Consider the following 23,111-nt stretch of genomic DNA (forward strand, 5'->3'; position numbering starts at 1 on the left):
CCTGTGATTGTTTTTAGCTAATGTGAATTCTTAAGATACAAATCTACTATTTTGGCCTGGTTGATATTAGGGGTGAAAGTTCGGTTTTCGGTTTGGTTTATTGCCCAAACCGAAACCGAACCACTATAATTCGGTTTTTGAATTTTGCAAACCACACCGCACCATATTATTCTTGAAACCAAACCAAACCAAACCATATTAATTTCGGTTTTCAAAACAAAAACCGAACCACACCGTTTTTACCCATCTAAGGCATCGTAGCATAAAATATTGCACATGAACCAAACCGAACCGAATCAAACCAAACCAAACACAAACCAAATCATATAAACAAATCTGTAATTGTATCATATAATAAGCAAACATTAAACATAAATAAGATCTAACTTCAAGTTACAAGGCCTATAAATTTGCTAATATATTAAATACTTCGGCAATGTAAAAAAATAATAAAAAAAAAAAAAGTTTAACAACAATCTGTAAACAACAAAGTTGTATCGTAGGCGAGCAAGCAGTTAGCAGCAGCAACAAATTTGGTGAGCAGCAGCAGCAATACATCAACAACCTACAATATGTAAATTGAACATTTAAATAGAATATAAGCAATTGAATTAGTAAAATTTCAAGCAATTAAACATTTGAATTTAGCGAAGATCGGTAAAGATTAATTGCAACATCGAACAAGATGCATACCTTTGGGCTTTTGATTTGAGAGGACGGACGACGGTGGACGGTGGACGGTGGACGGTGGACGGTGGACGGTGGAGTGAGCCCAGTGAAGGAGTGAGAGTGAGTATTGAATTGAGAGAGTGAGAGAGGCGGAGAGGAGTGACAGATTAGGGTTTGTTTTTGTTTTACTTTATATACTTAGGTAAAAACAGAATTGGGCTAGCTTATGTTTGGGGTATGGGCCGAAATTTCGGTTTGGATTTCGGTTTTTCGGTTTTTCAAAACTTGAAACCGAAACCAAACCGAAAACCGAAATCTTCTTTTTTTTGAAACCAAACCAAACCATATTAGAAAAAAAACCGCACCGTATTTCTAATTCGGTTTGGTTTGTGGTTCGGTTCGGTTTTAAACCGAATTTGTTTCACCCCTAGTTGATATGCCTAGCTCTGTCCTAAGAGATTTGTAGATCATGAAAAGATTGTACTTGCTATAGAGCAATTCTTCGTGGTAATAAGTGAATATTAGGATAATCTATTGTTCTGCAGCTTTTGCACACTAGCTGAATGGCTTTCAGTTTATTATATCATTTGTTATTGTATTTTTGTATTTTTTTTCTGTTCAATCTTTCAAACCTAATGTATTATATGGATTTTAATTCTCTCGGTATGCTTGATTGTAGCTCAATGAAATATTTGGAGTTTTAGGAAAGAATGCTCTGCTAGCTTATACGAAGTATAGTATGTTTTGCTGTTTCATTTTCTAGGGCGTTGAGGCTCTGATCATAAGCTTGGAGGCTGTTGGTTATGGCCTTATGGATGATGATACTCGGTCTTGAAACTAAATGTAGCAAGGTAGTCATATTACTCATATAATGACTTTTCATAATTCTTTTGGTTGATTGGATGAGTTGGATCTTTACTAGCATTTCTTTGGACTTGCATTGTTATATATGATCATGTTCTTTATTATTATTTTTTTTATTCTTTTTTTTTAAACCGCGTAGTATTACCTTTATTAAGAGATAATAGACAATTTGTCCATGAATATATAAGACGAAATAACTTGAGGGCAATGTCTCCCAAACTTCTAAGGAGTTTTAGGTGGCTTAATTTAATTTGTTAAATATTGTGTATGTAGAGGTTTGTATGAAAGTTAAAGAATATTAAAACAAAGATGGATTAATGGTTTATTTAAAAAGTTAAAAATGCAATAGAAGAGAATTATTTAAAAAAAAAAAAAAAAAAAATAGTATGAATGAGGTAGGATTGAGAACCATGAGATGATAAAACAGTATAAATTATTTTTATAGTAAGTGCTGCGTATGAAAAAAAAAAAAAGAGTCAATTATCAAAAGTGTTGTATTTAAAAATATGGAGGGAAGGGTAACGTTTAAAATGGGTAAATACACCCCCTATTCGGCTATTCCTTGTTAGTTGTGACATTTAGGATCTTAATTAATGGATTCCAATGCCAATGAAATCTACTAAACATGGGCACGGGCCGTGCCCGTGCCGCCGCGGGCCGTGCCTGGCCGTGCCGGGGTGGCGGCCGTGCCTGAAATTGGCACACCCCAGCCCACGGCACGGCCCACGTGCCTAGCGGGCCGTGCCGTGCCGGGCCGCGGGCCAAACCGTGCCTACCTTAATTTTTTTTTTTTTTTAAAAAAAATAAATGTTAAAAAAAAACGAATTAAAAACAAAAATGCTAATAAAAAAAAATACTAGTGCGATAATCCGAAAACACAAAAAATTGAAGAATAACTTATTTTATTATATGACGGTAGCCGGTACGAATGTATGATAATTCAATAATACAAAATTACAAAATAAGTAATGATAATTAAAAATCGTACAATAGTGTATGAATATTAAATAACTTCATTTATTATACGGAATACGAAGTTCGATAACACAAAAAGAATACAATAGTGTATAATGTAAATATGTAATCATGTAATTATTATTGGTCGTCTTCGTCTTCGCCTTCGTCTTCATCTTCGTCTTCGTCTCCTAGAGGTTCAAGGTCATCCGCCAATTGAGTGGATTGAGAAGTATGAGAACTAAAAGAAGTCGACGTTCCTTCATCGTCGTCGTTTTGTGCATAAGTACGATCTTGAGAACGAGTTTCGGCATCCAACCAATCCTTGAAGCAAACACACATTTCAAGTGTTTCGGGTTTTAGTCTTGTTCTTCTATCGTCTAGAACTCTTCCCGACGCACTAAAAGCTCTTTCGGAAGCAACGGAGGAGACTTGGATAGCAAAAATATCACGAGCCATTGCCGACAAAATTGGATGTTTCACGGCTTGTGATTTCCACCAATCGAGGATGTCGAGGCCAAACTTCTCTTCATCGTCCATGCCTTTCATGAAGTCGTAACTTAAGTACATTTGCAACTCCGAAACATCGCTTTGTGTTCTCCTAGATGATGATGATTCTGTACCTGAATACTTAGACATCAAGTTAGCAGCTTGTGCAAATAAACCTTTGGCCCGTTTACTTACATTTTTGGATGTTTGAGAAGGGGCAAATCGAGACACGGTTCCATATTTACTTTCATAAACATTATATAAATTAAAAAACTCATCCGTCACCTTATTCTTAAAAGTTTCAACATCATCTTCAAAATTCATGTTACTATAATAAATATCAATTAATAAAAAGGTGCCATCATATTTTTGTCTAGGATCTAAAATAGAAGCAAAAATATAAATCATAGGAATATCGGTGTAATATTTACGCCATTTATCCTCCATGGATGGAAGATATCCACGATAAACATGTTGTGATCGGTGTTCCGCAAAAAGTTGTGCAAGTAAACATGCATTGCTAAGAAAAGAATGAGCACAAGGATTATATACAGAAGAAAAACAATGTGTCATACCATATAGTAATTGTAAAAACTGCATATATTTTTCACAATTAGCCCAATCATCTTCAAGTAAAGCATTTTGTGGAAATTTCATATTATAAAAAAGTGTTAAATGAACCTTGTACTCGATTGCCCGACTCAACATTTCATAGGTGGAGTTCCACCTAGTTGGACAATCCGGTGCTATTTTTATGGTTTTTATCCGTTGTTGCCAGCAAAAACATTTCCATTCTTGATATCTCATGTTAGAGCTATTAATAGTGCAAATAGCATTCCTTATTTTGTGATAAAATGGACCAATTGCTTGTGTTCCATCCTTCACACACAAGTTAAGAACATGACAAATGCATCTAACATGAAGTGCATCTCCATCTAATATAACATCGTTCAATTGGGATTTGACCAAATTCGCACTATATGTCATAGAAGTTGCATTATCGAAAGTCATAGACATGATTTTATCCCTAAGACTATATGCATCAATAGCTTCCATTAAATGATGTGAAATGTTAAGACCGGTATGAGGGTATTCAAGCATTTTGAAATGAATGATGCGTTTTTGTAACATCCACTCATTATCTAACCAATGACAAGTAACACATAAATAGTGAAGTCCGTACCCACCATCCCATGCATCGACGGTTAAAGAAACTCTACTAGGAAGATTAGCTAATTCATTTACTAATTTCAATTTGTACTCTAGATAAGTCTTCATGGCAGCAGATCGAACGGTTTTTCGGGAGATTTTTTTGTGTTTTGGTTGTAGTGCTCGGTTAATATAGTTGTTGAAGGCATCATTTTCGGCGAAAAGAAAAGGTTGTTCTGCATGTACAATCATTCTCCCAAGTTCATCCCTATCTCTCTCGTAATTGTAAATGAAACCTTGTGGATGGAATTGAGAAATTTTAGGTTGGGTTGGATCACTAGATGGTCCACCACATTTTTTTGTATGTCTAGTAAGGTGTCCCGTCCCTCCCTTGGTATCGGCCGAGAAAATTTTACCACAAGTCCGACACTTGCATTTTTTTCCATCTTTACTTAATTGATAATGTGCCCAACATTCACTCTTTCTTTTGGTTTGAGCAAAATCCTCTTCGGTACACCACTCTAATATGTTAGGATTTTGGGTGGATGGTTCACTCGACCCGGAGGCTTGTGTTTGGCTACCTTGGGAAGGAGGAGGAGGAGGAGGAAAAGGAAATTCATATTGTTGAAATTGGGTTTGTTGAAATTGGGTCCAAGGAGCCATATCATCCATTTGTTCTTGCCCTCCCGTGTTTTGGGGATGAAAGAAAGGGGTGGAAGTGTTTGGAAAGGGCATGTTAGAAGAGGAAAAGGGCATGTTAGGGGGGGGGGGCATAGACATTGAAGTGTTTGGGTTTGGTGATTCCCTACGTTTTGACTTGGCTTTTCTAGAGGAGGAGGAAACGTTCTGGTTTGATGCCATGATTAATTAATAATAATAACACAACTAACAATAACAAAGTAACAATTAACAACAATGAGATCAATGAGAATTAATTAGTAAGTAGTTTTTATATAAATTAAATTTTCAAAAATAATTATAATAATAGTAGATTACTTGGATCAATGAGATCCCAGGTAGGAGAGGTTAGGAGCGACGTTGTCCAGAGCCCAAATCCCGCCTTAGACAGATTTCAACAATCCAAATAACCCACAATTAAAATAGAAAGTAGTTTTTATATAATTAAGTAGTTCCACGTATACAATAATAATAATAATAATAATAATAATAATAATAATAATAATAATAATAATAATAATAATAATAATAATAATAATAATAATAATAATAATAATAATAATAATAATAATAATAACAATAACAATAACAATAACAATAACAAATTAAAATAAAGTTGAGTTAGATCTTACAATGACGCTTCAATGCTTTCCCAAATTTATAATTTCTCGAACTTATAATTTCCCGAAATTTTAATTTCCCGAATGTAAATATAACAATTTTTTTTTTTTTTTTGGTAGTAGACTAATAATAGTAAAAATGTAAAATTTATAAGAGAGTAGGAATTTTTTTTTTCTTTTCACAAAAGAGAGGAAGATTGTATGATTTGTAGGAATTTGAGAATTTGGGAGTAAGAAAATTAGAGAATAAGAGAGAAGAGATGAGTTGATGAATTGTGAAAATTTTGGAGGAAAATATGAGGTATTTATAGGGGATTTGGGTGGGAAATTAGGTGGAAATTGGAGGAAAATATGGTCGTTTATAGCTGTTGGAAAACGGCCATAAACGGCTATTTTCCAACGGCTAGTACAAGGCACAGGCCGTGTCGTGCCGTGCCGTGCCGTGCCGGGCCGTGCCTAGCCGTGCCGGCGGGTCGTGCCAGCGTGCCGGCCGTCGTGCCGGCCACCGTGCCGCCCGTCGTGCCACGGGCCGTGCCCGTGCCCGTCCCAGAAATTTTGTTCACGGCACGGCCCACGGCCCACAAGTGGGCCGCCGTGCTGTGCCGTGCCGGTGACCGTGCCCGTGCCGAGCCGTGCCGGTGTCGTGCCGGGCCCGTGCCGCCCGCGTGCCGGCACGGCCCGTGCCCACCTTTAAAATCTACTCAAGATGAATGCTTAAAACCATAGTTATGTATGATTTTTCAATTACTCCTTTTGTTTTTCTTAAGTGTTACGGAGTAACTCATTAATATTGTATCAAAAAGTAGTTATTAGACTCGTCACAAGTATGAGTGTTGTTAAAAAACCAGTTTGGACTTGAGAAGTTAAATAAAGTGGACTACTTTAAAGATAAACATTCCTATCTTTGGAACGAAAAATTAAATACTTTTTTAAATTTCCGTTTAGTTTGCTTTCCATAATTAGTGGTATATAGTTTTCGTTTAGTAAAACCTGTATAACACTAACTTTTATATGTGGTTGGCCACACGCTATAACCAACCACTATGGGTTTACTTGGTTAAAGGTTACTTGGTAATGTTATTAGGGTTACTCCGTTCAAAAAAATTGTTATTGGGGTTACTCAGTTAAGGTTATAGGGGGTTACTGGGTTACTTAGTTGGTAATTTAGTAAGCAAGTGGTTGTCTTTTTGGTTAACTTTTAGCTAAAATTTTATGAAAATAACCTTCATTAAGGTCATTTGTCGTGGAATTTTAAATGAGGGTCACTAATTTAGTGTTGTAGAAATTCTTATATAGGGGTCATTTTAAATGAGGGTCACTAATTCAGTGTTGTAGAAATTAAGGGTTATAATTGATTTTGCTATTTTATTTTACTAATATATGGATATGGAGTATAAAATTAATTTAAAATATTACTGTGTAATATATAAAATACTACGTACTTTGATAACTCGATTAACAACCTAAATCTACAAAGTAATACTCCCTCCGTTTTTAAATATTTGCTCCATTTCTCTTGGGCACGTATGCCGATGCTAATCTTTGATCAATTATATCTTTAATTATCAATAAGTATAAATTCTAAAATTAATAATCTATTCATTAAGACGATTCCAACAAGTATCCACAAGACTATATTTTTTTTTTTTTTTTTTTATGTATAAATCACAAACATTATTCTAAGTAAGACAAATGAATAGTGTATAAAATAGAAATGGAGCAAGTATTTAAAAACGGAGGGAGTAAAAGCTATTACAATTTTTTTGAGGGATCGAGTCTTTGAGTCCATTCAAAGTTAGTAGTCATGCTGATATTAGTGTTAGTGATATTTTAAATGTGGACATAAGAAAATATGTTACAAAATAAATGAATTCGCAACATACATAAAATATCCTCTGTTTTTTTTTATACTTGCAATATACCTTTTATCACGCTTTTTGATAAGGTGATTAAACTAGGTAAACGAATGAATTAAGCTATGAAATTTAAATCGTAACAATTTATCCCTTTCTTCTTATAGGTGGTAAAATTTTGTAAATTAATTTACCCGTTTACCTAATCTATTATCTTCCTTAAAATGCGTGCCGAAGGAGTGTGTTGCAACTAAATAAAAACGGAGGAAGTATATAATTATGTTTGAGTCAAACATTCCAATTAGCGCATCTAGTGTAGTGGTATCATAGTACCCTCCCACGGTACTGACCGGGGTTCGATTCCCCGGATGCGCACTTTTTTTAACACTTTATCCAAAAAAAGATATCTTTTCAATTGCCTTCTCCTTTGTCAAAGCATGGAATCATGTACCTTGCCCTTCTCTAAATCACAGCATCTATACCTTATACATTATATACTGCTACATTCTCATATAAATCTTTTCGTGTGCTCGTGTTTCGCAACCTACAAAATCACAAATTTACACTATATGGAATTATTCGGCCGCATAATCCTTACAACAATAATAGGCATCTCCTCCACCCTCTTAGTTTGCCTACCAAGTTTAAAGAAACATCAAACAAGGAGGATCGCGCAAGAGAGATTGAAGATGATAAGCACGGCGTTAGAAGAAGCAGAAGAAAGGGCATTGAGCGTGCAAGAAAGGCATGATAAACTCCCTACTCAAATTTGTTCTTACTACTTGTGTCATAAAGCACTTGAGGAAGCTACTGTTGGTGCTAGAAAGGCAATGGATGAAGAATTGGAGTTTGTTTCTACTCTTAGGAAATTGCAATTGTGGGTGTTGGCAACTTTTCCTGACCATGTTGATCTTTTAGCTGCCTTATCTACTTGATATACTACGCGTTTAATTTCCTGCCTTCCTGGTTCGTGTTTCATTTCAAATTTAAATTCCATGCTTGGTGAAAATGCTTGAGTTTTTGAAAGATAATGAAAGTGGATTCAATGATTTTGAAATGGGTATCCACCTCTTGTAAGTGTATTCGACAAACTCATACAATAATATTGTTTTTGGAAGGTTATTCGATAGCTATCGAAATTTGTAGTTGTACAATATTCTAAAATCTTACAGTAACCTTTTATTTGAAGAACAATGTTATCCATTCATTTAGTTGACTATATAAATATCGAAGATGTATATTATTATTATTAATTTAACAACCTAATAATTTATTTAATTACATGGATTTTGAAACTGTTTTTCATTTTCTGTCAAATTAACTGCATATGCCATAGTCAAATCTCGAGTAGGGGTTAAAAATTAACACAAATCATACAACTGCTATTTTCATAATTCAACTAAGTTAGAGGTGTTCAAGCTTTGATGCTTGGCACCAGCCTCACAGTTAATCATATCATTACAAGAAAAGACGAAGATTAACACGAGGGTCATTGGCATTAGAAGTTTTTAAAACAAACAGGAGATAAGATGCAGGGTGATACTGATAACCCCTTCACATCCAGCAACTGAGCAACAGCAGAATCTAAGGTGAAGCCTTCCTTTGCTTCCTCTAGTGCTTTCAGTTTAATACCTCATAAGAGCAGTTAATGAGCATGCTTAAACTCGATAATTAAACAAGAATTCCTTAACTGCTTATGAGATGATACTTGATTGAATTTTACAGTGATTTTTCAAGATGTATAAAGAAACAAAAGGTCTTCTGAGTTACTCAATTTGTTGTAAGACGGGATATTGTATATAGCATGACAAATGAAGGTAATCCAAGAAATGGACAGACCCGAGTCACGAGTGACCTTGACAGTATAAACCTGCTAAAGCACAAGCTGTTAAGATGTAGCCAGAACCCTTAGTTATCAAAGCATTTTCCATTCACGTTCTGCTGCGAGCTCATTTTTGTTCCACTACTTGTACCCTCACTTTTTTTTTCTCTCTGCTCTATGGAATGCCTCAATGCCACAGCTTCTTGATCATTAGAAACCTTGGGGGATCACAAACATACACAGATAGTATAGCATTATGTTGCAAGGATAACGCGTGAAAACATGCTCTGGAGTCTACACCAGACCGGAAGTGATTTAACAAAGGCAATCACTCTTGCTCTTTTGGCCTGGTTATATGATTTCAGAATGCATCAAACTCTGTCAGAACCATTACTCTACTCATACTCGAGTCTCTAGATTTAAAAATGGAAATTGCTCCATGAAAATTCTTCAAATATCGAGTTCAACTCCATCACCAACACCCCCCAATAAAAGGAAGTTTTGTGTAGAGTTGAATCCATCAGGAAGCTGAAAGGTAAGAGCAGCCGCACAAGCATGCCGATTATTTCTATAAATTCACTAGATACAAGACAGAAGTTCAGCACAATTTAGCACTCTTAACCAATATAAAGTTGCATTAAGACTAGACTTTCACCTCTTAAGATCATAGTCATTTATTTATCAATAAAAATTTTCAAAATACAGTGTAATGAATTCAACCCCTATTGACACTCAAAATGAAAAAATAAAAAAATCAAACCCCTACTGACACTCAAAACTCGCAAAGCTTCTAGCACTCTTCACCAAAATAAACTCACATTAAGTATGACTTTCACCTCTTAAGATCATGATCATTTATTTATCAAAAATACAGTACATAGTATAATGAATTAATCCTGACACTCAAAAGCTTGCAAAGCCCTTCTCCTTCAAGTTTTCAATCGTCTCTTTGAGGGTTACTTTAAAGGGCATATAGTCTATGCCCAAACCTTTTACTTTCTCTTTGGAAACCTGGTATGTTGTTGCAAAAGGCTTGTCATCTGCACACCTGGAGAAAAAGTCCACAGAAGGTTCAGAAATCAGAATAGTGATTGATAATAGGAACTTAAGGTAGATGTCTATGAAAAGTGGATTTTGATTAAAAAAGGAAAAAGAAACTTACTTATTCGGAAGTGGGAGTGATGGGTAGATTTCTTGTATTATCTTCATGAGCTCGGAATAATGAACAACAGTATCGACCAAAACGTACCTTCCAGAAGCTGAAGGGACCTCAAATGCTAAGATATGTGCAGTTGCTACATCCTTAACATGGACATAACCAAAGCTTGCATTCGGATAAGTTTTTGCCCCTGTATAATACATTGAAAAACAAGAAGTATGTATAAGACAAGTAATGAAGTAATTTTAATCTTAAGGACTAGTAATTTGAAGAGATACACACCATTGATTATGTTCGGAAGATGAGCTACAGATGTATTAAGTGTTGGTTGCAACATAGGACCTATTACCATGCCTGGGTTCATCGAGATCATATCAATACCATTCTCTTTGGCAAATTTCCAGGCAGTATCTTCAGCCAAGGTCTTGGATAGCGTATACGACATCTTCACCAGCAAAAGAAATCACATTAATCAATTATGGAGTGTAATAGAAAAACAGAACCAAAGACCATCACATAAAGGCCTCCAAAAGCTGATGTATGTTCTTGCAAAAGAGAGGATGAAAAGCATAAAAACTCTCTAGGAGAGATTTAAACAGCCTAAGACATGAAAAAACTATATGATCAAGTCATCAAGCATCACATGAACATTTCCCAGAATTCAATGTCTTTGAAAGATAAACGCGTAAAAATAATAAGCTAGTGCACTAAACAACATGAGAAATTGGTTTAAATACAATATCCTATCCCTTCTTATAACACATTAATTCCCTTGTATAAGTGGTAAGTTTAACAGAAGATAGACTTACCGGTACCATATTTGTTTCAATGCAAAACTCTGGATCAGAAAACCAACTTTCGTCGATAACAACCTCAGGAGCTAGTGGCTTTCCAGTCCATACTACTGCAGACATTGAAGATGTCAAAATCACTCTTCTGATGGAAGAAAACTTTTTACAGGAGGTAAGAACGTTGAGTGTTCCCTTGATTGCTGGATCAAGCAAATCAGCCTGCCAATTACAGAGTACTTTAAAAAAAAATGTGGAATAAAATATCAAAAGACACAACCACCATCAATCACACCTTCATATTCTATTAAGTTGAAATAAAGAAGTACAAAAATAGTTAAAGGATTCATCTTTCCCCAAAAGCATGAAATTTACAGGAAATAGATATACAACCTTAGACCTGATTATCAAGTCTCAATATACACACGGATGAAATCATATTAATACTGTAGGAAGGACAATAACTTAAAATAATGAAATTTCCTAATTAAGGAATTAATACTATAAGGCAAGGAGTGCAATATATATTTGTGTCATAGTGAACTGTTAACTATTAACTTTAGAGTTCATATGTCACTCCTCTGAGTAGTCTATTGCCTTCATAATAAGCATGGTATAAAGAACAACCACCAACCTTCGGTGTTACTCTTGGCAGTTCAAATGTATGCAGCCTCATCCTTTTTATGACACCATTGTTCAACTGTATCAAGTCTTCTAATTCATTTATTTTAATTATCGCAACAGATTTCCTTGACACGCATATAAACAGAGTAATAAGTAAGAAGAAGAAAATTCTAGAGAACCTGGGGATCATTGACAACAACAGGAACAGGAGAAGCAGTATGGAAAACACCATGGCAGCCAGAAATAGCAGAATCAAAAGAACCTTCTTCGAGTAGATTTGCTTTAAATAGGTGTAGCCTTTCTTTTGCACCTTCTAACCCCAACAAATGTTCAACCTTTGTTTGATCATCTGAAAAAACAATTTAATCAATGGTATTATTAAGAAACATATACTTCTACATTACAAAAGATTGATCTAATTTCAACAATTGAAGTGCCCCCCATGTAAAATTTCTAGTGAAAAAAAGAATTACTTGGGTCACGAACAGTGGCATGGACAGTGTAACCACGATGAAGCAAGAGTTTAACAATCCATGAAGCAATGAAGCCAGTTGCTCCTGTTACACACACGACCTGCCCGTGTCCACTCATGTTGCTCTTTGAATTCTGAATTCGCTATTTGAATTCTGAATTCTCAAGTACTGATATTTATAAGGTAATTAAGTAGCAGGTAAAAGCACTTTATTTGAACTAATCAAAATTGACAACACTAACTGAGAATTATAAGCAAAGTGTAATTGATACTGCTGGTAAAAGTAAAATCAGACACATAACATAGTTTATTCATATTGCTATTACTTTATTTAATGAGAACTATGAAGTGGAGTATGTAGTAAGAGATGATGTAATATGTTGCAAATAAGACTGCACATCCGGGTGCACATTGTTTGACTATGAGGATTTTATTAAAGAAGAAGTAAGAAATGCATGGAATTATAATGGCTCAAAGTTCCTAGCTTGTAAATTTGCCGGTCAAATTGGGTACAGTATTTATTTTGAAACAGAGAAGTGCCAGTTCAGCAGAATGTAGTACTCCAAACCAATGTTATACACTCAGATTAAGACAGAAATTCACCTCTTAGGGTGTGTTTGGTTTGATGTAAACTATATTCATGAAAAATGATTTTCCCTTATTTCACTGTGTTAGGTTTTTGAAGGGATGGAAAACAATTTTCCCAAGGGTGGAAAACGACTTCCTTTAAAAACGAAGGAAGGCCAAATTTTCCTCCCTCCTTACCTCCTTTTCACTTTTCTTCCATCCATCAACATTTTACACATATTTCAAATTTTCTATAACCTTTCTTGTAAGTAAACAAAGGAAAAAATTTTGCCATTGTGGTTTTCTAGAAAATCATTTTTCATTGAAAATGTTTTACTTCAAACCAAACGGATTCATAGGATTATGATCAAATAATGATCAGTATACAGTGTAATGAGTTAACCCCCTACCGAGAATCAAATCTCGCAAAGCCCTTTTCCTTCAAGTTTTCTACAGTCCCTTTAAGGGTTTCTTTAAAGGGAGTATAGTCTATGCCCAAACTTTTTACTTTCTCTTTGGAAACCTGGTATGTTGGTGCAAAAGGCTTGTCGTCTGCACACCTGAAGAAAACATCCACCAAGAGTTCAGGATAGCGGATGAAATTTAGAACTTGAAATTAGGTAGATGTCTATGAAAAGAGGAAAGAAACTCACTTATCCGGAAGCGAAAGTGAGGGGTAGAGTTCTCGTAAAATCCTCACAACCTCGGAATAATGAGCAACAGTTTCGACCAAAAGATACCTCCCAGAAGCTGAAGGGATCTCAAATGCTAAGATATGTGCATTTGCCACATCCTTAACATGGACATAACCAAAGGTTGCATTCGGATAAGTTTTTGCCCCTGTGTAATACAGAGAAAACAAGAGTACGTGCAAGTTAATGAGTAATTCTTACTTTTATTTAAGGACTAATAATGAACCACAATATTAAGAGATACACACCATTGATTAAGTTCAGAATTGGAGCAACAGATGCATTAAGTGTTAGTTGCAACATAGGACCTATTACCATGCCTGGGTTCATTGAGATCAAGTCCATGCTATTCTCTTTGGCAAATTTCCAGGCAGTATCTTCAGCCAAGGTCTTGGATATCGTATACCACATCTGCACCAGCGAGCCAAAGAGATCATATAAATCTATTATGGAGTATAATAAGAGGGGGGGGGGTGTTTGACATAAAAGGCCTCCAAAAGCTGATGTATGTTCTTGCAAAAGAAAGGATGAAAAACATAAAAACAATCTAGGCGAGATTTAAACTGCAAAAGGCATGAAAGAACTACATGATCAAGGAAGTCAAGCATCACATGAACAAATCCCAGAATCCAATGTCTTTGAAAGATAACTGCGTAAATTTTTAAGCTAGTGCACTAAACAGCATGAGAAATTGGTTTAACTTCAATATCCTACCCCTTCATATAACGCATTAATTCCTTGAATGAGTACAGAGGATAGACATACCATACTTGATTCCTTGCATAACTCTGTATCAGAAAACCAACTTTCATCGACAACAACCTCAGGAGCTCGAGGCTTTCCATTGAATACAACTGCAGACATTGAAGATGTCAAAACCACTCTTCTGACGGAAGAAAACTTTTTACAAGAGGTAAGAACATTGCGTGTCCCCTTGATTGCTGGATCAAGCACATCAGCCTGCCAATTAGGAAGTATTTAGAAAAAATGAAGAGTAAACAGATGGAAATATTGAAAGTCACAACCATTAGTCACACCTTCATTTTCGATTAAGTTGAAGTAAAGATGTACAAAAACAATGAAAGGATTAGTCTTCCCCCAAAACATAAAATCGGATGCAGGAAATAGATATACAACCTTAAACTTGATTATCATGTCTCAATTTACACATGGATGAAATCTTAGCCAATATGGAGTAGTCTATACCGAAGGAATGGTGTAGGAAAGCCATGTACACCATGATCCTTTGTAAAACACAAGGAAGAACAATTACTTGTAAATTTGTAATAATGAAATTTCCTAATTATGTGAACCATACATACTGAGGAGAGCAATAGTTTTGTAATATCATGAACTGTTAACTAATAACTTTTTTGTATTAAACTCAATTAGAGTTCATTCAGTCTGTCACTCTTCAAAGTGTTCTATTGCCCTTAAGCATGGTATAAAGAACAACCACCACCCTTTGGTATTATATGAGGCGATTTAAATGTATGCAACCTCATCCTTTTGATAGCTCCATTTTCAAGTAATGATGCCAAGGATGAACACATAAACGTTATTAGTCCACATGGTAAAAACTAACAAGTTACTTCTATAATCATTATACAATTTAAATCAAACCATGATAAGTTGACAAAAGATGGGTTATGAATTTCCCTGTATATAAAATAAAATAAAATAAAATAAAATAAATAAAAAAAACACGAAAAATGTTGAGCCTTGAAAGTTGAAGTCAACCTTCTTATCCATCGAAGATAGAACACAAAAACTCCCTCTATGAGAGCTTGGTTTGTTGGTAACATTATGTCAATTTGTCCACCCGGTGGCAAGTGCGAGTCTCCTCCCCCTACTGGTCTAGAGCCATGTGGGGCCCACCGCATAATCAATCAAAGTCTTAATCGCATAAGCGGGGTCGGCTACATGAACCAAAAGTGATTATTCCGTGTAGACGTGTAGTCATCCACAAAAATCTTCCTCCTCCATCCCTTACGATCAAATACCTCATTCTTATGCAAATCCACAAGAGAAAATACTTCCTCTATTTACCACTAATTGCCTAGCATTTTCTTGTTCATTGTTAAAGTCTTCTAAAAAATGTTAATACTACATTTTTTTACTACTAGTAGTAGATTAGATAAGTAAACATACTACAATATAAGAAAATTCTGAAGAAATAAAAATGAACCTGGGGATTATTAACAGCGAAAAGAACAGGAGAAGCAGTATGAAAAACTCCATCACAACCAGAAATAGCAGAATCAAAAGAACCCTCTTCCATTAAATCTGCTTTAAAAAGATGAAGTCTTTCTTTTGCACCTTCTAACCCCAACAAATGTTTAACCTTTGTTTGATCATCTGAAAAAACAATTGAATCAATGGAATTATCAAGAAACTTCTACATTTCTAAAATCAAATTAAACAAGAAAGAACAATTAATCAATTAATTAAAAGATTGGTCCAATTTCAACAATTAAAGTGACACCCCAAATGAAAATTCCAATATAAAAAAAAAAAAGGGAATTACTTGGGTTACGAACAGTGGCATGGACAGTATAACCACGAAGAAGCAAGAGTTTGACAATCCATGAAGCGATGAATCCAGTTGCTCCTGTTACACACACGACCTGCCCGTGTCCACTCATCTCTCCTTGATTTCTGAATTCTCTTTTTTTGATGATTATTTATGAAGAAATGGAGTATAAGAACAACTACTTTATAAACGGGATCACCAAATAATAGGCCTTTAAAAGATTGGTTCACACAATGGCTAAAATTAATAGGCTTGGGTGAACCTAACACCCGACTTTGCCTAGTAGCCAAAATACCACAAGCTAATGACTTCAATGCAAAGTGTACCTTCAGTGAGTCAAACACCACAAACTAACGAAATATATAAGACAACAAAATAAATATATCAGCCAACAAAATAAAGATATCAGCCAACTAAAGAAATATATCAGTCAAACTTATATCAGCTAGCAAAAGGAACATATCAGACATTAAAAAAAATATCAGCCAATCAACATAAGGAACATATCAACTAACAAAAGAAACATATCAACCAACAAGTGAAACATATTAGCCAACAAAAGAATGAAATCAACAAACAAAAGCGGCAACATATATACTAATAAAATAAACATACTAAGTAACAAGAGGAACATATCAGCCAACAAAAGGAACATATAAGCAAACAAAATACATCTACCGGTTGGATGTTATCCTTTATTAGTTTTATGATATCTTCTATAAGTTGGGTTGTTGTTTTATGGGCTTGCCTCACAAAACTATTGGTGAGCCTCACGCAATACCTTCTCCTGAAAAAATTCTCCATATTACCCCTCTTCCTAATTCATTTTTTCTGTCGTCAATTGTTGTATTTCTTCTTGCTCGCAGCTTTCAATCTTTTTTCCTCGCAGTAAATATTAGGGAAGTAACAATATTGTTGCTAGATTCTTGCCGAATTTGACTCGATTTCATGTGTCGGAAATTAGTAGGCTTTATACTCTTGTTAAGGAACCTAACCCCTTGTTTTTTAATACAAAGAATAGAAATTCGCGAATGTTTGATAAGGTAATTCTCTTTGCGAGTACTAATAATAGCAAAAAATCAGCAAAGTTAGTATAGGGAAGCTAGTGAACTCGTTGAATTGAAATTTAACACAAACATATTATTATTAGTAAAGTTAGTATTAGAGAAGCTAGTTAACACATCGAATTGAAATTTAATACACAAACATATCATTTTCATCACTTTATTAGTACTCGCAAAGAGAATTACCTCATCAAACATACGAGAATTCCTATTCTGTGTATCAAAAAAAAGGGGTCAGGATCCTTAACAAGAGTATAAAGCCTACGAATTTCTGACACACGAAATTGAGACAAATTCGGCAAGAATCTAGCAACAAGATTGTTGCTTCCCTAATATTTAGGGCGAGCAAGAAGATTGAGAGCTTCAAGCAAGAAGAGCCACAACAATTGACGATAGAAAGTACGAATTAGTAAGAGGGGGGAATTTGGGGAAATTTTTTAGGGTTTATAATTTGGGAAAAAGAAATTTAGGGTTTATAATTTGGGGGAAATTTGGGAATTTTTTTTTCAAGGTTTTTAATTTCAATGAAGTGAGTAGTTAGGAGAATCATATATATAGAGGAATTAGGATTAAAAATAATAATAAAAAAAAAAAAAAAAGGTTAAACCTGATAAGAGTTACTTTATTTTAGCCCTTTTTAAAGTTTGATCCAACCCTTTAAAAGCCCATTATTTAGTGACCCTTTTAAAATCTGCTCCATTTAATTTAAATATTGGACTGACAAAACTCTTTTATAAACGGGCTAATAGATCCCTAACCCATTGAACAAGTCTAGTGATTGCTTTTACTCTATAAGGCCCTTTAAAGACCCTTTTAACTTGTGTTTACTTCAATGGGTTGCACTTTGTTTACAAAATTTGAATGGGTTGGGCTGGGTTGGGCTCAATAGCCCATGGACCAGTCTGGCCTATTTAAGATTATTCTTGACCCGGTCTTGCTCATATTATAATAGGCCCGGCCCGTCGAAAAGGTTTACCTAGCATCATGCATACACTACCTAGGTTCAGTGTAACCAAATCAAGAACATGGGCTTTGGCAAATTACCCTTCAGCAAAAATTTGAATTAATTTAACATACCACATCTGTAAAGCTAAACATTATAATTGACCTAAAGCAAATATGTACCAATGTAGTAAATGTATAATTATTTATTTGTATAATTATTAAAATGTACAAGTGACGATAATTGACCTAAAACAATTGCATGTTCCAATGTATTGATTGTATAATTATCAAAATGTAGAAGTGATTAACCAGGTTGAAGCTCAAGATGAAGAAGAGGAGAGACTTGGGTCACGAAACGAGTGGCAGTGGTATTGAAAATATTTACCACGCTAAAGCACAAGTTATATAGCAATGTAACCAAAATTCCTAGTTATCAATCAATAATCAATAACATAATCCTAAAAAAACACCAGGAATGACACGTGTGACCTCCTAGTTTTGTTTTTTCCCTCCAAATTCCTCCTCCCCTTATAGTAAAAATTTTTCATTTTTAGAAAATTTATATAATACAACTATAATAATATTCCAAACGTATTCTTAATTCTTCCATACACATAAAATTTTATTCTAATTCTTCCATACGAGACAGAAGTTCATCAGATTAAGCATTGTTATTCAATATAAACTCAAATTAAGACATACTTTCACTACCACTGGAGATTATGACGGTTTATTTATCAATAATTATAACCCCCGGTACCCCCCTACTAACACTTAAAGCTCAAAAGGCCCTTCTCCATCAAGTTTTCAACCGTCTCTTTGAGTGTTACTTCAATGGGAATAAAGCTTATGCCCAAACTTTTAACTTTCTCTTTGGAAACCTGGTATGTTGGTGCAAAAGGTTTGTCGTCAGCACACCTGAAGAACATTTTCACGGAGGATTCAGAAGAGCGGATGACAGTTGAAAGTATAGGTAAATTTCTATGATAAGTCAGAAGGAAAAGGAAACTCACTTATCCGGAAGTGGGAGTGAGGGGTAGAGTTCTTGTAAAATCTTCACAATCTCAGAACAATGAGCAACAGTTTCGACCAAAACGTACCTACCAGAAGCTGAAGGGACCTCAAATGCTAAGATATGTGCAGTTGCCACATCCTTAACATGGACTAAACCAAAGGCTGCATTTGGAAATGTTTTCGCCCCTACAGAGAAAAACAAGAAACATGCGTAAGTTAATGCAGCAATGCTTACTTTTAGAGATTAATACCGGACCATGATATGAAAAGATACACACCATTGACTAAGCTGAAAAATAAAGCCATAGATCCATTAAGTGTTGGTTGCAACATAGGACCTATTACCATGCCTGGGTTCATCGAGATCAATTCGATATCATTCTCTTTGCAAAATTTCCAGGCAGCATCTTCAGCCAAGGTCTTGGAAATCCTATACCACATCGGTATGGACTGTACCAGCCAAGGAGACCACATAAATCAATTACAGAGTATATATAATCGAAAGCAAAGGACTAAAGACCATCACATAAAGGCCTCCAAATGCTAATGTAGTTGCAAAAGAGAGGAAGTCAGCAAGTAACACATAAAAACACTCCAGGAAAGATTTATACTGCCTCGAAAGACTGATATGATCAGGGAAGTCAATCATCTAATGAACAAATCCCAGAATGCAAAATCTTTCAGCGAGCAGATATAGTAAGCAAGAGCACTCTAAAGTCTAAACAGCATAAAAATACTAGTTTAGCTTCTATATCCTACCCCATGAATAATGTACCACATAATTTTCCTGGAATAAGTATTATGTTTTACAACAGATAATAGACGTACCATAATTGGTTCCTTGCACAACTCTGGATCAGAAAACCAACTTTCATCGACAACATCCTCAGGAGCTTGAGGCTTTCCAGTGAACAAAACTGCAGCCATTGAAGATGTCAAAACCACTCTTTTAACGGAAGAAAACTTTTTACAAGAGGTAAGAACGTTGATTGTTCCCTTGATTGCTGGATCAACCAAATCAGCCTGCCAACGTCACAACAACCATAAATCACACACACTTTCATACTCTAATAAGTTCAAATAAAAAAGTAGAAAAATAATTGAAGTATATATCAATCTTTCCCCAAAACATAAAATCGAAAAGGAATTAGATATACAACCTTACCTTAGACCTGATTATCAAGTCTCAATTTACTCATGAATGAAATCTTAAAATATAGTCAATACCAAAGTCCAAAGGGTGGTGTAGTAAAATTGTGCAGACCATAATCCTTTGAAAAACCAAAGCAAGGACAATTACTTTAAATAATAGTATGAAATTCATAATTAAGTGAATAAATGTGAAATATCATGAACTGTTAGGTACTAAGTATCAAACTTAGAATTCATAATTACTGTCACCCTTCGAAGTGTTTTATAGTCCTCAAAACAAGCATGGTACTCCGTTCAAAGAACCACCACCACCCTTTGGTATTAATTGTGGCCGTTCAAATGTATGCAACCTCATCCTTTTAAAAGCACCAATTTCAAGTAATAACGCCGATAATGCACACATAAATACTACTAGTCCAAATGGTAAAAAAAAAAAAAACAAAAACAAAAACAAATAACAAGTTACGACTATAATCAATGTACAATTGATAACAAACCATGATAGGTTGACAAGAAATGGGGTATGCACTCCCCGGACATAAGAGGAACTTACCATATCCATATGACCATATCCATGGATCACAAACATTCCCTATATGAGAACCTTTCGTTAATCCATCCACCCGGTCTCAAGTTCGAGTCTCATCATCCCGCACGTACTCAAAAATAACAAATTGCTTATTATTTTAAGTCTTCTAAAGAGTCCGTCCTAACATTCCATCATTAATGATAATAATTTTAATAACATATTTCTGAGTCTCAACCATCAATTTAACATATTGGTTTAGATGGTTCTCTAACATAGAATCAAAGCCAATATGATATAGAGGTCACGGGCTCGAATCTCATCCACCAGGGTAAGTGATAATATATTCTTGAGTCTCAACCATACAAACTTTTGGTTGAGAAGTCCTCTAACAACTTCCTCCAATTTTTTTTTAAGATCGCAACATATCTTTTTGGCACGCATACTCATAATTAGATTAGACTAAATAAACGAACAATAAGAAATTCTGAAGAAGCAAAAATGAACCTGGGGATCATTGATAGCAAAAGGAACAGGAGAAGCAGTATGAAAAACACCATGACAACCAGAAATAGCAGAATCAAAAGAATCCTCTTCCATTAAATTTGCTTTAAATAAATGAAGTCTTTCTTTTGCACCTTCTAACCCCAACAAATGTTCAACCTTAGTTTGATCATCTGACAAAACAATTCAATCAAGGGAATTCTTAAGAAGCATATACTATTAATTAATTAAAATGTAGGTCCAATTTTAATAATTTAAATGATACCCCAAATGAAATGTCCAAAATTAAAACATATTAAATTTATAAAATAAAGAAAAGAATTACTTGGGTCACGAACAGTGGCATGGACAGTGTAACCACGGAGAAGCAAGAGTTTGACAAGCCATGAAGCAATGTAACCAGATGCTCCTGTTACACACACGAGCTGCCCGTGTCCATTCATCTCTCTCTTTCTCTCTAATTCAATTCTGACAAGTGGTGATTTTATTCAATTCTGACGAGTAATTTTTAAAGGGACTCATGTGGTAAGAAGAGATAAAGATAAGAAACATGTGTAATTTAGACATGGTTATTGAGCGGGCCGGGTCAAAGAGGGTCATACTTTATAAGGTCAATATTGGCTCGGGTCAATGTGGGTCGTGAGTTAATAACGGGTTGATAATGGACGGACCTATAAAATATCAATTAAAATAAATTTTGGACAAAGTCATTATAGATACAAATTTATCTATTTTCTTTATCAACATTTTAGCCCTATATTGACCCTGTCCAATAAAAGTTTTGTCTATTAAAGGCACTGTCCATTAAAAGCACTGTCCATTAAAAGCCCTTTAAACTTGGCCCTAACCCTATTATCTTTGGGTTATCCTACCCAATAGCCAACGATCTCTATGTGTAAATATTGTAATGTTGAAATCTTTGTGAAACTTTTGTATAACCTCTAATTTTTTATTTTTTTTTTGAAACATTGTATAACCTCTAATTAGTACTCCCTCCGTCTTTTTATAAAACTCCACTATTCCTTTTTTGGCAAATCAGAATTAAAGTCCCATTATAGAATCTTCCTTTTTTAGTAAGTGATTTTTAACAATTTTAACTTTATTCTCCTGATGTATTTTCCAAATTGTCCTAAAATTTTTCTGATTTTTTGTGCTTGTCCCATGCATTAAATATAATTGTGCTTTTATACTTTGGTACTTGTTTAAGTCCACTATTCTCTTTTTTTTTTTTCTCTCTCACTATTTATTTAATGCAAGTATTGTACTTTTTTTTTTTTTTTTGACGGGATGCAAGTATTGTACTTTGGTACTTGTTTAAGGAATCTATCATCAATCTTAATTTCCGTAAAAAATGAGAAAGTGGACTTAAACAAAGAGACGGAGTGAGTAGGTGAAATCTTTAAGCGCTAATAATAGTAATAAACGATACGTGTGAAGTAGTACAAGCAAAATATTTTATATGGCTCTAGTGAGTATGATTATTTTACATTATTTGTATAAATAAACATAATTGTCACATTTACTTAATCTATAAAGGTAGGTGAAATATGCTAGTTTTTATGGAATAGTTTTTATATTTCCTATATGCTAGTTTTAATTGGTATAAAACGTAATTGTCACAATTACTTAATCTATAATACGGATTGTGGAGGTAGGTGTAATCTGTTATACTAATAAGCAATAAAACAGAAATAACTTATCTCTTGATGCGTGAACCAAACTGACAATAGCCGCGTCGTGGAGAACCACTGACCTAAAAGACGATTCCGCGCTACCTCCCGGTGCAGTAGACAATTGCGGTCGCCCTCCAGGATAAGCACGGCGCCGGAGTTTATGTGCACTCACAAACCCGACTGGAACTCAGAATACTTGCCCAGAAAACAGAACAGAAAGAACATGTGTTTAGATAAGTTTAGAGAAGAGAGAAGACTGATTGTGTTGTGTGTTTTGGCTAAGAAAACCACCGAATATTT

At 34.8% G+C, this 23,111-nt stretch overlaps 3 protein-coding genes and 1 non-coding gene across 4 annotated transcripts; 1 reads left to right on the forward strand and 3 right to left on the reverse strand.

Annotated features, from left to right (window-relative positions):
- The first annotated feature begins 7,580 nt into the window (after window positions 1-7,580).
- Window positions 7,581-7,651, forward strand: TRNAG-CCC (transfer RNA glycine (anticodon CCC)). Its single transcript has one exon. It is a non-coding gene; the product is annotated as a tRNA-Gly (tRNA).
- Window positions 7,652-9,741: 2,090 nt separating this feature from the next.
- On the reverse strand, window positions 9,742-12,271 carry LOC145604661 (phenylacetaldehyde reductase-like). The gene is made up of 6 exons (XM_081660570.1): window positions 12,143-12,271; window positions 11,849-12,018; window positions 11,067-11,267; window positions 10,540-10,702; window positions 10,261-10,447; window positions 9,742-10,146 (listed from the first exon to the last, which is right to left on the reverse strand). The coding sequence occupies exons 1-6, from the start codon at window positions 12,258-12,260 to the stop codon at window positions 10,002-10,004; spliced, it is 984 nt and encodes a 327-aa protein (XP_081516696.1). The 5' UTR covers window positions 12,261-12,271; the 3' UTR covers window positions 9,742-10,001.
- LOC145604660 (phenylacetaldehyde reductase-like) lies at window positions 12,173-16,170 on the reverse strand. The gene is made up of 7 exons (XM_081660568.1): window positions 15,928-16,170; window positions 15,589-15,758; window positions 14,166-14,360; window positions 13,649-13,811; window positions 13,362-13,548; window positions 13,119-13,268; window positions 12,173-12,310 (listed from the first exon to the last, which is right to left on the reverse strand). The coding sequence occupies exons 1-7, from the start codon at window positions 16,043-16,045 to the stop codon at window positions 12,304-12,306; spliced, it is 990 nt and encodes a 329-aa protein (XP_081516694.1). The 5' UTR covers window positions 16,046-16,170; the 3' UTR covers window positions 12,173-12,303.
- Window positions 16,171-18,532: 2,362 nt separating this feature from the next.
- On the reverse strand, window positions 18,533-21,642 carry LOC145605240 (phenylacetaldehyde reductase-like). The gene is made up of 6 exons (XM_081661281.1): window positions 21,464-21,642; window positions 21,142-21,311; window positions 19,785-19,979; window positions 19,235-19,406; window positions 18,956-19,142; window positions 18,533-18,860 (listed from the first exon to the last, which is right to left on the reverse strand). The coding sequence occupies exons 1-6, from the start codon at window positions 21,579-21,581 to the stop codon at window positions 18,710-18,712; spliced, it is 993 nt and encodes a 330-aa protein (XP_081517407.1). The 5' UTR covers window positions 21,582-21,642; the 3' UTR covers window positions 18,533-18,709.
- Window positions 21,643-23,111: the final 1,469 nt, after the last annotated feature.

This window comes from Chenopodium album, chromosome 22, assembly GCF_948465745.1.
Source record: "Chenopodium album chromosome 22, dcCheAlbu1.1, whole genome shotgun sequence".
Lineage (NCBI taxonomy): Eukaryota > Viridiplantae > Streptophyta > Magnoliopsida > Caryophyllales > Amaranthaceae > Chenopodium > Chenopodium album.

Coding starts and splice junctions, on each gene's coding strand:
- LOC145604661 (XM_081660570.1), bottom strand. CDS start 12,260: ATGAGTGGACACGGGCAGGTCGTGTGTGTAACAGGAGCAACTGGCTTC. Junction 11,268..11,848: donor TTGTTGTCAATGATCCCCAG/GTTCTCTAGAAT, acceptor TGTAATTGGCAG/GCTGATTTGCTTGATCCAGC. Junction 10,147..10,260: donor TCACTCCCACTTCCGAATAA/GTAAGTTTCTTT, acceptor CTTTTTCTCCAG/GTGTGCAGATGACAAGCCTT.
- LOC145604660 (XM_081660568.1), bottom strand. CDS start 16,045: ATGAGTGGACACGGGCAGGTCGTGTGTGTAACAGGAGCAACTGGATTC. Junction 15,759..15,927: donor TGCCACTGTTCGTAACCCAA/GTAATTCCCTTT, acceptor TTGTTTTTTCAG/ATGATCAAACAAAGGTTAAA. Junction 13,269..13,361: donor TCACTTTCGCTTCCGGATAA/GTGAGTTTCTTT, acceptor TGTTTTCTTCAG/GTGTGCAGACGACAAGCCTT.
- LOC145605240 (XM_081661281.1), bottom strand. CDS start 21,581: ATGAATGGACACGGGCAGCTCGTGTGTGTAACAGGAGCATCTGGTTAC. Junction 19,407..19,784: donor TGTGCAAGGAACCAATTATG/GTACGTCTATTA, acceptor TGGCTGGTACAG/TCCATACCGATGTGGTATAG. Junction 19,143..19,234: donor ATTTTTCAGCTTAGTCAATG/GTGTGTATCTTT, acceptor TTTTCTCTGTAG/GGGCGAAAACATTTCCAAAT.